The sequence below is a fragment of the Rattus norvegicus genome, chromosome 7, assembly GCF_036323735.1.
Source record: "Rattus norvegicus strain BN/NHsdMcwi chromosome 7, GRCr8, whole genome shotgun sequence".
NCBI classification, from domain to species: domain Eukaryota; kingdom Metazoa; phylum Chordata; class Mammalia; order Rodentia; family Muridae; genus Rattus; species Rattus norvegicus.
In genome coordinates this window covers 11,491,440-11,504,790 of record NC_086025.1, presented here as the reverse complement: position 1 = coordinate 11,504,790, position 13,351 = coordinate 11,491,440, and the positions used below count along the sequence as shown (strand labels likewise).

At 43.6% G+C, this 13,351-nt stretch overlaps 1 protein-coding gene across 1 annotated transcript in view; it reads left to right on the top strand.

Annotated features, from left to right (window-relative positions):
• Slc1a6 (solute carrier family 1 member 6) overlaps window positions 1–12,369 on the top strand; it is a 28,586-nt gene extending 16,217 nt beyond the window's left edge. Inside the window, exons 7-10 of the mRNA NM_032065.2 lie at window positions 5,204–5,437; window positions 6,983–7,177; window positions 10,487–10,621; window positions 12,022–12,369. Of these exons, the coding sequence (NP_114454.2) occupies window positions 5,204–5,437; window positions 6,983–7,177; window positions 10,487–10,621; window positions 12,022–12,217 (760 nt within the window). The 3' untranslated portion in view covers window positions 12,218–12,369. The remainder of the gene's footprint in view (window positions 1–5,203; window positions 5,438–6,982; window positions 7,178–10,486; window positions 10,622–12,021) is intronic.
• The last annotated feature ends 982 nt before the right edge of the window (window positions 12,370–13,351 follow it).

Sequence of the window (13,351 nt, the reverse complement as noted above, 5' to 3'; positions counted from 1 at the left end):
CCTTCACAGAGAAAATTGAGTCTTCCTCCTCTAGCAGCCATTAGGTGCCAAAATAGTTTCTCAGCTAGGCACGGGGTTTGCGTGTTGCTTCCCACTCCGTGTTGGGATGTTGACTGGTTTGATCTTGTGTCAATCTTGTGTAGACAACTGCAGTTGCTGTGAGTTTATTGTACTGCCTTTTGAGACAGGTCTTCCTAGGTAGCCCAGGACAGCCTGGGACATGCCAACCTCTTGCATCTGCCACCTGATTGGTAGGATTACAAGCACTTCCATTGATAGATTCACTCATGAGCTCATTAATTCACTACTCTTTTCTGCAATGAGTTTTTTCAGTGACATAGTCCTTCCTCCATATCCTCATCTATTTCTTTCACTCATTCATTTATTCTCATCGTTCTAACATTGACCCACTTATTTAATCTATTTTTCTATTTATCAGTTAAATCACTCATTCATATATTCATTCACTGATAAATCCATTCATTCAATCACTTCACAATTATTATTACTTTATTACTCTATCTATCTATCTACCTACCTACCTATATATCATCTATCTATCTATCTATCTATCTATCTATCTATCTATCTATCTATCTACCTACCTACCTATATATCATCTATCTATCTACCTACCTACCTATATATCATCTATCTATCTATCTACCTACCTATATATCATCTATCTACCTACCTACCTATATATCATCTACCTACCTACCTACCTATATTCATCTATCTCTATCTATCTATCTATCTATCTATCTATCTATCTATCTATCTATCATCTATCCATCTGTCATCTATCATTTATTGTGTCTGAGTGTATGTGCGTGGGTACACATGCCACAGCATGTGTGTGGAGGTCAGAGAATAAACCTTTTGGAGTTCTCTCCTCCTACCATATGGATTTCAGAGTCCAACTCAGGTTATCAGGCCTGGCAGAATACATATGTCTTTATCTGGGGAGCCATTCCGGCTCCAAATTATTTTCCAGTGCTAGAGTTGAACCAAGGCTTTACATATACTAGATAATCAACCACTGTACCACTGAGCTGTACCTGCCGTCTAGTCTCCAAAATAACCATCTTGTCTGCATTGTTTTCAGGATGGATCACAGGTCCTTGAATAAGCTAGGCAATTGCTATGACACTGAACTGTACAGTCTTAACCCCATTAGTTAAGACACTGACTACACTTACAAATTTACATACTTAAACCCTTCTACTTAGATTCATTCCCAGACCCGTCTATTCACGCATGCATTTGGAATTCTTTCGCTTATGCCCTCAGACATTCCATTTATCTATTCACTTGCATACTTCCTTGTGCCATGTTTTCTTATTTTCCTTTCTACATTTGGGTATGGTGGGATGGGCATGTGTATGTATGTTATTTCTGCATGACTGGGGGTGTGGTTGTGTGTGGTGGTTCAAGAATGATGTTGGAAATCATTCTCCAAAGTGCTCTAACCTTACTCATTTATGAAAGGTTCTTCCAATCAGACTCAGAAGCCAAGGGACTGGCTCAGTTGTCTAATCAGATTGCTTTTAGGGGTCCCCCAACTTCTCCTTCTGAGGCTGGAGTTACAGGCTTGCTGCATGCCTACCCAGCACACGTGGGCTTTGGAAGATTCAAACTCTGGTCCTCATGCTTGCATGATAAGCATTTGAACCACTGAGTTATCTCCCTAAACCCGTGATTGGAGATTTAATTAAAAAAAATTCACCCCTTAAGTAGACCATTTATCTAATAGACATCTCCCCAGGCTTGAAACCCGGAGATACACTGAATTCATACTTTATGTTGAAGAAGTTTGTAAGATCTAGGAGGAAACTGACGTAGATAGCATGTATTTAACACGAGGCAGAAGGTGATGTAGTAAAGCTCCATCAGTGAAGTGTTAGGGGATGAAGCAGTCAGCAGTGAGTGAAAGCATTTGCAGTGGCTACTGTCTGGGAAGATGAGGAGTGAGGCAGACAGCTGGCCTTGAAAGGGGAGGGAGAGCCTAACTGGACATGAAGAGGAGAGGTAGAAATCATGCACAAGGAAGAGAACAGGCAAAGCTTGAGAAAGCCAGAGTGTTTGGACGATGAGTATTCTAGATTCATTTTGGTTGCTGTGATAAAATTCTGACAAAAAGCAGCAAAGGGATTATTTGCTTCCTATAACTTGGAAAGGCTACAGTCATTATTGTGGAGAAGGCAAGGCAAGCGCTTAACACATCACATCACAGTCAAGAGTAGAGAGAATACACACATGAGCCCCTAACTGCTTGCTTGTTTGCTTGATTAGTACTCAGCCAGCTTCCTCTAGTCTTATGTAGTCCGGGGCCAAGTCCATTAAACAGTGCTTCCCATAATGGTCCGGATGTTCCTATATCAATTAGCAGTCAAGACTATCCTGCACAGACATGTCCACAGGTCAACTTGATCTAGACAGTTCCTCACAGAAACTATTCTTGGTTGATTTCAGGGTGCGTCTAGTTGAAAGTTCAAATTAACTAGCACAGGCAACAATTTGTGGAAGTTTTGAAGGCCAGAGATAGGAGATGTCTTAGTGTCTTAGGGTTTCTATTGCTGTGAAAAGACACCACGAACATGGAAACTCCTATAAAGGGAAACATTTGATTGGGGCTGGCTTACACTTCAGAGGTTTAGTCTATTATCATGGCAGGAAGCATGGCAGTGTACAATCAGACATGGCGCCGGAGAAGGAGCCAGGAATTCTACACTGGATCTGTAGGCATCGGGAAGAGAGAAACACACTGGACCTGGTTTGAGCTCCTGAAACCTCAAAGCTGCCCCACCCCCCCAGTGACATACTTCCACCAAACGAGATCATACCTATTCCAACAAAGACACACCAGCTAATAGTGCTGCTTCCTCCTAGATATGGGGGCCATTTTCAGTCAAACCATCAGTCTTAATAAGGTCTAAGGATGGGATTCTGAAGGGAATAATCATCAAGAGTCGAGTTGGAAGAGTATTCAATGAGGGAAAGACCCCAAAGTTTGTATGCTTTGGCACCGTAGGAACTTTTCTGCTAATCAGATGAGCAGTGGGGTGACCAGGGGGAGGCAGATACACTCATGGAATCCAATTGTATCAGTTAACTTTCTGTTGCTATAACAAAATACCCAAGAAGACCAATTCAAAGGAGGAAAGGTTTAGTTTGCCTCACAGTTATTCAGGTCTTAGTGCATGATTGGTTGGTTCCATTGCTTCTGGGCTACGATGGTGAATGAATACAGCCAATGAAGCTGTTAACTTCTAGGAAGAAGGGGTGGGGGACAGTGAGGAACTAGGGAAAAGATATTCTTCAAGGGCAATCCCCCTGCAGTGACCTGTTTTCTTTAACTAGGCTCTTCCTATAATTTATTCCCAATAGCTCGTTCAGCTATGAATCCATCAATGGATAACTCATAGCATAGGTTGGAATTCTCATGAACAGTTAGCTTCCACAGGTCCCACCTCAGACCACTGGTCCCACTAGGCGTCAAGCCTTCAACATGTGAGCCTTTGGGGAAAATGGTTTGAAAGCAAACCCTAACACCAGTGCTATTTAAAAATATTTTATTTAATTTATATGTGTGTCTGGATGTGAATGTGGATGTGCAGATGTGTCCATGGGTGCCCACAGAAGCCAGAAAGAGGTTCCAGATCCCTTGGAATTGGAGTTAGAGGTGTTTTTGATTTCCTAGTGTGTTGGGTGGTTTCTGAAACCAGCTCTTCATCACTGAACTCACAACCATAGGGCCATTTCCTCAGTGGCCCAGTGCTGGTTTTGATGCTTGGGAAAGGTTGGGTGGAGTTGGGGACTTCATGATAGGAACTGTCTGGCTCCAAAACAATATATGAGTAAAGCCTTGGGAATGCCAGCTCTAGACCAATCTGGAGGTTCCTCAGAAAAATTGGACATAGTAGTACCTGATGACCCAGCTATATCACTCCTGGGTATGTACCCAAAAAATGCTCCAACATACAACATGAACACATGCTCCACTATCTTCATAGCAGCCAGAAGCTGGAAAGAACCCAGATATCCCTCAACAGAAGAATGGATACAGAAAATGTGGTACATCTACACAATGGAGTACTACTCAGCTATCAAAAACGACTTCATGAAATTCATAGGCAAATGGATGGTACTAGAAAATATCATCCTGGAGGTTGGAGAGATGGCTCAGTAGTTAAGAGCACTGTCTGCTCTTCCAGAGGTCCTGAGTTCAATTCCCAGCAACCACATGGTGGCTTACAACCATCTATAATCAGGTCTGGTGCCTTCTTCTGGCCTGCAGGCACATACATGCAGGCAGAAAGCTGTATGATTTATATATACATAATAAATAAATGTTAAAAAAAAGAAAATATCATCCTGAGTCAGGTAACCCAATCACAAAAATCACACATGGTATGCACTCACCGATAAGTGGATATTAGCCCAAAAGCTCAGATTACCCAATGATACAAACCACAGACCACATGAAGTTCAAGAGGAAGGATGACCAAAGAGCAGATGCTTCAGTCCTTTTTAGAAAGGGGAACAAAAATATTAATATGAGGAAATATTAGACAAAGTTTGGAGCAGAGACTGAAGGAATGGCCATCTAGAGACCACCCCACCTGAGAATCCAGCCCATACACATACAGCCACCAAACCCAGACAATCTTGCTGATGCCAAGAAGTGAATGCTGACAGGATCCTGATATAGCTGTTTCCTGAGAGGTTCTGCCAGAGCATGACAAATACAGAGGTGGATGCTGGCAGCCAACTATTGAACAGGGTCCCCATTGGAGGAGTTAGAGAAATGACTGAAGGAGCTGAAGGGGTTTACAAGTGCATAAGAGCAACAATGCCAATGAACCAGAGCTCCCAGGGTCTAAACCACCGTCCAAAGAGTTCACATGGACAGATCCATGGCTCCAGCTGCATATGTAGCAGAGGATAGTCTTGTTGGGTGTCAATGGGAGGAGAAGCCTTTGGTCCTGCCAAAGCTCGACCCCCTAGTGTAAGGGAATGTCAGGGTGGTGAGGCAGGGAGGGTGTGGGGGAACACCTTTATAGAAGAAGAGTGAGGGGGAATGGAATGGGGGTTTATGGATGGGAAGGGGGATGACATTTGAAATGTAAATAAATAAAAGAATATCCAATAAAAATTAAAAGAAAAGAATATCACCCTAATAAATATGTGCCTTGCCCAGGTATGCACCAGTGGGCATCCTGTTCCTGATTGCTGGAAAGATTCTGGAAATGGAAGACATGGCTGTCCTTGGAGGTCAGCTGGGCATGTACACGCTGACTGTCATTGTCGGCTTATTTCTTCATGCTGGTGGTGTGTTACCCCTCATCTACTTCCTTGTCACACATCGGAACCCCTTTCCCTTCATCGGTGGTATACTACAGGCACTCATCACAGCCATGGGTACCTCTTCCAGGTATGGCCTTTCCCTGCACTCTCCCTGGGTCCATTCTTTGTCTTTCATTGGTTTTGTTTAGGTATCCTTCTCCCCACCCGCCCAAACATCTCTCCTGGTTGTACAGTAGAATGGGGGAGGTGGGGGGCTCTTGAAACGTCCTACAGGTGGCCTGTATTTGAGGATATAGTGTTTACCCTGTGGTGATTCTCTTGACTTCCTTGTCTCTTTTCTTGTTTCTCTAGTTTATAGGGAAGAGATCCAGGTGACAGTTCTGGGTTTAAGAATTTTACTTTGGACATACCTTTCCCAAGCATCAAGAGTTTACTCTGCGAGTACCGTCAGTTCAGAGTCTTAGCTTTCTTCTGTTTGCGCTTCTGTTTGACTTCTCCACATCAGTACCCCCTACCTAGGCAAAGGTTGATAAAGTGATCCTCCTTAATCTCTCATCAAATTCAAATTCTGATCAGTTTAAGTAAGTATCCCAAGAGCCAAACAGAAGAAATACCTTATTATGCTCGTGGTGATAGAGAATGTATTTGAATTTTGATCTGCGACTAAATAGGATTGATAATACAATACCCACAATTAAACCCATCGGATCACTATGAAGCTATTCAGCCTATGCTGTTTCTGATGCTTGGGAAAGGTTGAAGTAGCATTGGGTGCTTCCCTGTAGGCACTGTCTGCCTCGAAGGCCAAAGACTGTGAATCCAAGCTTCAAGTTTCATGACACAAAGCTGACTGCACAGGGCCCAGTTCTTGCAGACCAGATGATTCCAAATGAAGTTCCTGCTCTTTCCGTTGAAGTCACCAGTTGATGGGAGTGCTCTCTGGGAAGTGGTTGAGGGGAGACCGCGGCCTCCTCTAGATGGTTGCTCTCTGTGCAGACACACTCTGTCCTTTACCGCTCTAGTTTCATTTCTGTTGCTGTGTTAAAAATACCTCGGCAAAGGGCAACTTAGCAGAGGTGGGGAGGGATTTATTCGGCTTACAATTCCCTGTTACAACCCATCACTGTGGGGAAATCAAAGCAGGAACTTGAAGCTGCTAGTCACATCACACCCAGGAACAGAGTAAATGCATGCCCGCCTACTGCTTACTTATGCTTAGCTTGACTTCTCCACATCAGTACCTGCTACCTAGCAATGGTATCCCCTGCTGTGGGCTGGGTCTTCTTGTATTAGTTAAGGCCATCTCCCAAAAACAATTCCTATAGGATAACCGCTTATCATAAGCCTTGGTGACACTCTTCCCAGGTAATTCCTGCTTGCCAAGTTGACAAAGTTACCCATCCCATTTACACAGCCTGGGTGGGACGCGTGTCATAAACCATTGATGTGAATGGGCCAAGAGACATCTCTTTTGGGGAATCCCCACTATGAGTTCTCTGCATAGGAGTCCCTTTCCCATGCCCAACCATCATTCTCAGTTTCCACTCCCTGCTCAAATTCCAACCTGCTCTCCATGTGCTAGAAGGGAGCCCTCCTTTGGCCCATTGCTGCCATTGCCCCTCCCCCATCCTTGAATTCCGTATTCTCAGCCTCCAGAGCTCTCTTCCCTCAGCTCTGCAACTCTGCCTATCACTTTCCGATGCCTGGAGGAGGGCCTGGGTGTGGACCGCCGCATCACCAGATTCGTGTTGCCTGTGGGGGCCACTGTCAACATGGACGGCACCGCGCTCTATGAGGCCTTGGCAGCCATCTTTATTGCTCAAGTCAACAACTATGAGCTGAACCTTGGTCAGATCACCACAATCAGGTGAGACGATGATGTTAGTAGCTGGGAAGGACAGAGGCTGTGTGTACAAATTTCCTGTTTATAGTTGCATCTCATTTCTAAGTTATATAATTATGTATATGCACATATCCCAAATTCTGAAATAAGAAAGTAACCTGGGAAACATTTCTGGCCCCTAGTATTTTAGAGAAAGGATCAGGATGCTCAATACCATCTGATTCCAGGCTGATTTTTTTCCCACTCATGTTGTTTACTATTTGCCTATCATGCAAGAATGGAAATGCAAACTCTGTGAAGGAAAAATATTTTCTTTGTTGGAAATTTATATAATTGTCACATCTTAACTTAAGATACCATCATATGATCTTTCCCTCCCTCATTTCCCCTTTTTCTATCTTTCCCTTCCTTTCCTTTTTCCTTCTCCTCCCTCCCTCCTTTCTATCTTTTCCTCTCTTTCTGTCCTCCCCGCTTCTTTCTTGAGCTGGCTGGCCTGGGATTCTGAGTTGCCGGGACTGTGAGCGTGTGCCACAGCCCCTGCGAATTAGATGATGTTTTTGACTTTATAAGGGTGTGAGTGTGATCCATGTTCAGTAGAAATCACATTTAGTATTTTTAAGAGTGTTTTCTTGCTCTGTGTGTACATATGTGTGCCCATGTGAGTCCATGCTTGCTACATGTGTGAAGGTGTTTTCCACGGTGAGAGGAGGGCTTCAAGTTCTTTGTCAGTGGAGTTGCAGGTGACTGCTGGAGGTGGGTTTTAGGAATAGAGCTTGGGTCCTCTGCTAAAGCAGTAAGTGCTCTTAACTGCCGAACCATCTCTCCAGCAACTTGATTTTAAAGAATTTAAAAGACATGTGTTTTTATGTATGTATGTATGTGTGCCACAGTGCATATGTAGAAATTAGAGGATCACTCATGGGATTCAGGTTTGTTTTAACTTTATTTATTTATTTATTTATTTATTTATTTATTTATTTATTTATTTATTTATTTTTATTATATGGGACCTGGGGATTGAACTCAGGTTGTCAGGTTTGGCAGCATAATATTGTTACCCTCTGAACCACCCCTCAAGTCCCTATACTTCATCTTTCCCTAGGTCACTGACGTGGTACTGTGGTGGTTTGTTTTAATTGTCAACTTGGCAGAATCTGAAGTCAGTGTCTTTTTGGCAGATTTTTTTTTTTATCTCAGTCACAGAAATGAAACCTGGATGGGCACTGACCTGGGCTCGCTCCTGCTCACAATGAGAAGGGAGAGTTGTCTGTCATTCTTCCAGTGAGGGCGGAGAGGCTCTGAGTTCATGTGCCAGCGGTAAAGCTCAGGAATGGGCTACTCTCGCCCTAAAGTCCGTTATTAAAAGCCAGTCTGAGGACTTGCTCAAAACCATTCTGGTAAAGCATCCTCTGGGGTAATCATCTCCCCTTGTCCTATGTGTATGGCTATAGAATCTAGAAAAAGCTTTCCTAAACTACTGGGAAGAGAGCTGGCACCTGGACAGCACAGCTCCCTTTTCTGGTGAGCTTAGTGGCCTTTACAATACACACCACATCTTGCTGGGCAATTAGAGTTGATGTTGGATTTTTTCTTCGATAATCCACTTTTAAAATTCACTTTTCACCCCAGTCGCAGCCCCACTCCCTCTTCTCCAGTCCTACTTTCATAAACCCTTCCCCTTATTACCACCTCTCTTTCTCCTCAGAGAAGGGAAGCCTCATTGGGTGCCATCCCACCCTGGGATATCCAGTCCTAGCAGGACTAAACACATACTCTCCCTTTGAGGCCCAACCAGGCAGTTCAGGGAGGGGAAGGTGCACATTTGCTACAAATGGGTGAGGGGACCCACATGCAGGGCCTGCATGCTTCTTGGCTAGTGGTTCAGTGTCTGTGAGCACCCATGGGCCCAGGTTAGTGGACTCTGTAGATCTTCCTATAGTTCCCTGGACCCCTCTGGCTTGCTCAGTTCCACCCCCCCACTCTTCCTCAAGACTTCCTGTGCTCTGCCTGATGTTTGGCCGTAGGTCTACACATCTGTTTGCATCTGTTGGTGGATGAAGCCTCTTAAGAGACAGTTGTGCCAGGTTCCTGTCTGTATGTTTCTGGTATTGCAGGGAAGATGGGCAGAGAGGTGGCCAGACCTGATATTGGAGTTTTAACACAGGCCACCCTTGACCCATTAGACCCTACTTTAATTTTCAGGACTAGAAATGGAAACCAGGATTAGTATATGCTAGACAGTTCCTCTACCCCTCAGATGTACCCTTAGCTTTTTATTTTTTGATGGGCTGGAGAGATGGCTCAGAGCACTTTCTGCTCTTGCAGAGGACCTGGGTTTGATTCCCACTACTTACATTACTTAAAAATCTTACAACTGCTTATCACTCCAGTTCCAGGGGACCCAATGCTCTCTTATGGCCTTCATAGGCATCAGGTACACATACAGTACACACCATACATGCAGGAAAACCGTCATACATACAAAATTAAGAAAATAAATAACTTAAAAAAATCGAGAAAAATAGGCTCAAAACCTAAGATGGGCCAGAATATTCTTAGTTTCAGTGTGGTAAGCTGTCTCTGACTACTTAAAAAATTGCTACGGTCTTTTCCAGCCACAGCTTTCCTGCATGATAGCTGACAAAAGTTGAATATATGTAAGGTGTGTTTCATGGTTATTTGCTGAATGTGCATTCTGTAAAATGATCGTCACAGTCAGATTGATTACTACATTTATCTCCCCCTATAGTTTTCTTCCATCCTGCCCTCTTCCCTCCCCCTCTGCTGCCTGTGTCTTCTCTTCTCCCCTCTCATTGTATCTTCTTCTGCCTTCTTTTCAACTCTTTCCCTTACTCCTTTCTTCCTGTCCCTTACCACCTTCCCTTCTAATCCTGATGTCCTCTCTTTTTCTTATCTCCCTCCTTCTGGCTCTCTCTTCTCTCCTCTTTCCTTTCCTTGCCTTTTTCTCCCTCCTCTCCTCTCTTGTCTGTCCCTCTGTTGTCCCCTCCTTTTCTTCTCTTTCTCCTTTTTGATGGTGAGAATAGACTTAAACACAGCATCATTAGCCACACTCTCCATGACGTACATTCATCCCAGAGCTCATTCATCTGCTATCTAGACATCTTGACCCTTTGACAGATGTTTTCCATCTCCAAGCCAGTCTGCCCAGCATCACACTTTCAACTTTTTAAATTTAGTTTCACACCAAAAGTGAGATCATATAGTGCTTTTCTTTCTGTGTTAGCTTGGGGATTTAAGATGCTCTTTCCTTCCTGATTTTCCAACCTTCTGTTCTTTCTTTCCTTCTGGATTCCGGACTTTTCCCATTTACAGCATCACAGCCACAGCTGCCAGCGTAGGAGCAGCTGGCATCCCCCAGGCAGGACTGGTTACCATGGTGATTGTGCTCACATCCGTCGGCCTGCCCACAGAGGACATCACATTGATCATAGCTGTGGATTGGTTCCTGTGAGTTTGCTTTGTGTTTAACCCTGGGCCCATCTCTTCTCATAATTTTTTTCCTAAGGGATTTTGCAAGGACAGAGTTGTAGGGTGTTAGAGGGTGAGGGAGGCATTGGGATGGTCTTCTAGTGATGGCCTCTAGACTGGAACCTGGAGTGATGAGGATTCAGAATAGAAGGTCTCTGTCCAAGAGCCAGACAACTTCTCTTCAGCCTGTTGCTTATAGAAAGCACACAAAGGTGTTTAGACATATTTTTTAAACTCAAAAATTTTAAAACATTTTTCCTTAGTGAAAATGCTAGTTCTGAAGAATTTTAGAAGTGAGAAGAAAATACAGGTTACCTGTTCCATTAAATAGTGAAGAATTTTGGCTTATAAAATCATCTGTGGTGATGGACAAAAGAATTTTGGTGGATTTACAATCTGAATGCTATGACCAGACACATTTTCTCTCCTCTCCTCCCTTCCTTCCTTCTGTTCTTTTTCACTAATTAGGCTTGTTCTTTGACAATATTATACATGTATGAAATCCTCCCTCCTATTCTCTCTTAATTCCTTTTCACCCCTGTCAACCTTCTTCCCTACAACTCTCCTTCCCACACTCACATTTTTCTTTGTGACCCACTGAGTTGGAACCGAGACATTTGTGTGTCTTGGTTTCGAGACTAGGAGCTTAGTAGGTTCATGAGAGGGTGCACACCTGAAGACAAGACTTCTTTCACACAATCTATCAGTAGCAAATAGTTCAACATGGAGAAGCCTCTTTCTAATCACTATCCCTTCCCTTCCTCTCCTGCTCTCTCCTTCCTTCCTTCCCTTTCTTTCCTTTTCTCCTCCTCCCTCTGTCCTTTTCTTATCTTCAATTTTCCTCTTTTTTCTTTCCTTTCCTGTTTTCTTCCTCTTCCTGCATCACTTTGTCTCTTTACCATTTCTTCCTTCTCTCGTTTCTTTTTTTTATAACATGCTATTCACATAAAATGTTGATCCCCATATGGGAGTCGTGAGCAAGAAAAAGTCCCATTTGTACAGAAGGACTAAAATTCTACATGGACAGTCTCCAGCCCATCCTACACAGACTCATATGTACCTCTATCAAACATTCAAGTATAACAGTCTGCATCAGACACTCATGCCTAAGACTCTCTCTCAGATCCTAATGTCTAACAGTCTATATCAGACTCTCATATCTAACCACCTCTAAGTTAGTATATTTGTAAGCAAGAGTCACATATCAGAGAATAGATCTAAGGATTTCAAGGATATTGTTAGGAAGGAAAACTGAGAAAGAGTTGGACCTGTTCAAAGTCATGTGGTTATAGATTTGACTGGAAGCATTCCTAGTCTACACTTGATTCTTAAAGGAGCTTTTCATGCCCCCACCCATTAATCTATCTATCTTCCACCAGTGATCGACTTCGTACGATGACCAATGTACTTGGGGACTCAATTGGAGCAGCTGTCATTGAGCATTTGTCCCAACGGGAGCTGGAGCTGCAAGAGGCTGAGCTGACTCTACCCAGCCTGGGGAAACCCTATAAGTCACTCATGGCACAAGAAAAGGGGGCATCAAGGGGTCGGGGAGGTAATGAGAGTGTCATGTGAGAAGCTTCTAGCTCTCTGTCCAGGGCGGAGGGAAGGGGCTGGGAGGGGAGTCCTGGGGACAATCTGTTGCACAACTGACTGTGGGCTGCACATACATGTTCTGTGTGGGTTCTCTGGGGACTGCTGAGATAAAAGAGAAGGAATGAAAGGTATCCAAGGTGTATTCATCACTGTTGCATTTGTGTGCTCCAAATACAAGAACAACATAAGGGAAGAAAGATTTATTTTGCCATATATAATGTTCACCATAGTGGAAAGGCACAGGAGAAGAGAGCAGCTCACTTCATGGTGGTGGTCAGTAAGCTGAGACAGGAGAAATGGGAAGTGACCAGGGCAGGATACAGCTTCCGAAGACCATCCTGTGACTACTTCCTTCAGCCATACCCATCCTCCTACTTTTCATTTCCTTCCAATACAGCCGTTATATTAGGAAATCATCAAGGGACTGATCAACTCATTAGGTCAGAGTTCTCCTGATGTAATCATCTCTCAGACACGCAGAGGTGTGCCTTAAGAATTTCCCAGGCACTTGTTTCAGTCCAGTCCAGTTGAAAAAGACAGTTCATCATCACAAAGGTCACTCTTCATCTCTGAGTGTATGCTGAGAGGTTGAAGAATGATGTCAGAAAAAAGGGGAAGGAAACCTGTAGATTCAGGGGAGGAAAATCTTCAAATTCAGCAAGAAGGATCAATTCATTTTGTGTGTGTGTGTGTGTGTGTGTGTGTGTGTGTGTGTGTGTGTGTGTGTGTGTATGTGTGTTCTCAAAGGTTTGCTGGAGCTGGCAAGGGTAAAGAAAATACCTGCTATTTCTTATGGTAAAAGTTACCGTGAGCTTTTGTGTTGAGATCCTGAAGACTACCTTCAGAGTTAATGATTCATTAATAAGACTCGAAGAACTCAGAAAAGCCATTCTTCTCTCATATATGGTTTATTATGGTGAAAGGCTGGTGCCTTTCAAATCAACAAAGGTGCAAGTGGTTGGGGCTGGGGTGGGCTAGAACAAATGTGTGTTTCCAGTCTCTTTCCAGGGAAGTCATAGAAACCAGTGACTTCTTAAAGCAACGTGAGGCAATATACATGGTGCACTGATGTCTTAGTTCTGTTTCTTGTTGTGACAATACACGCAGATATAA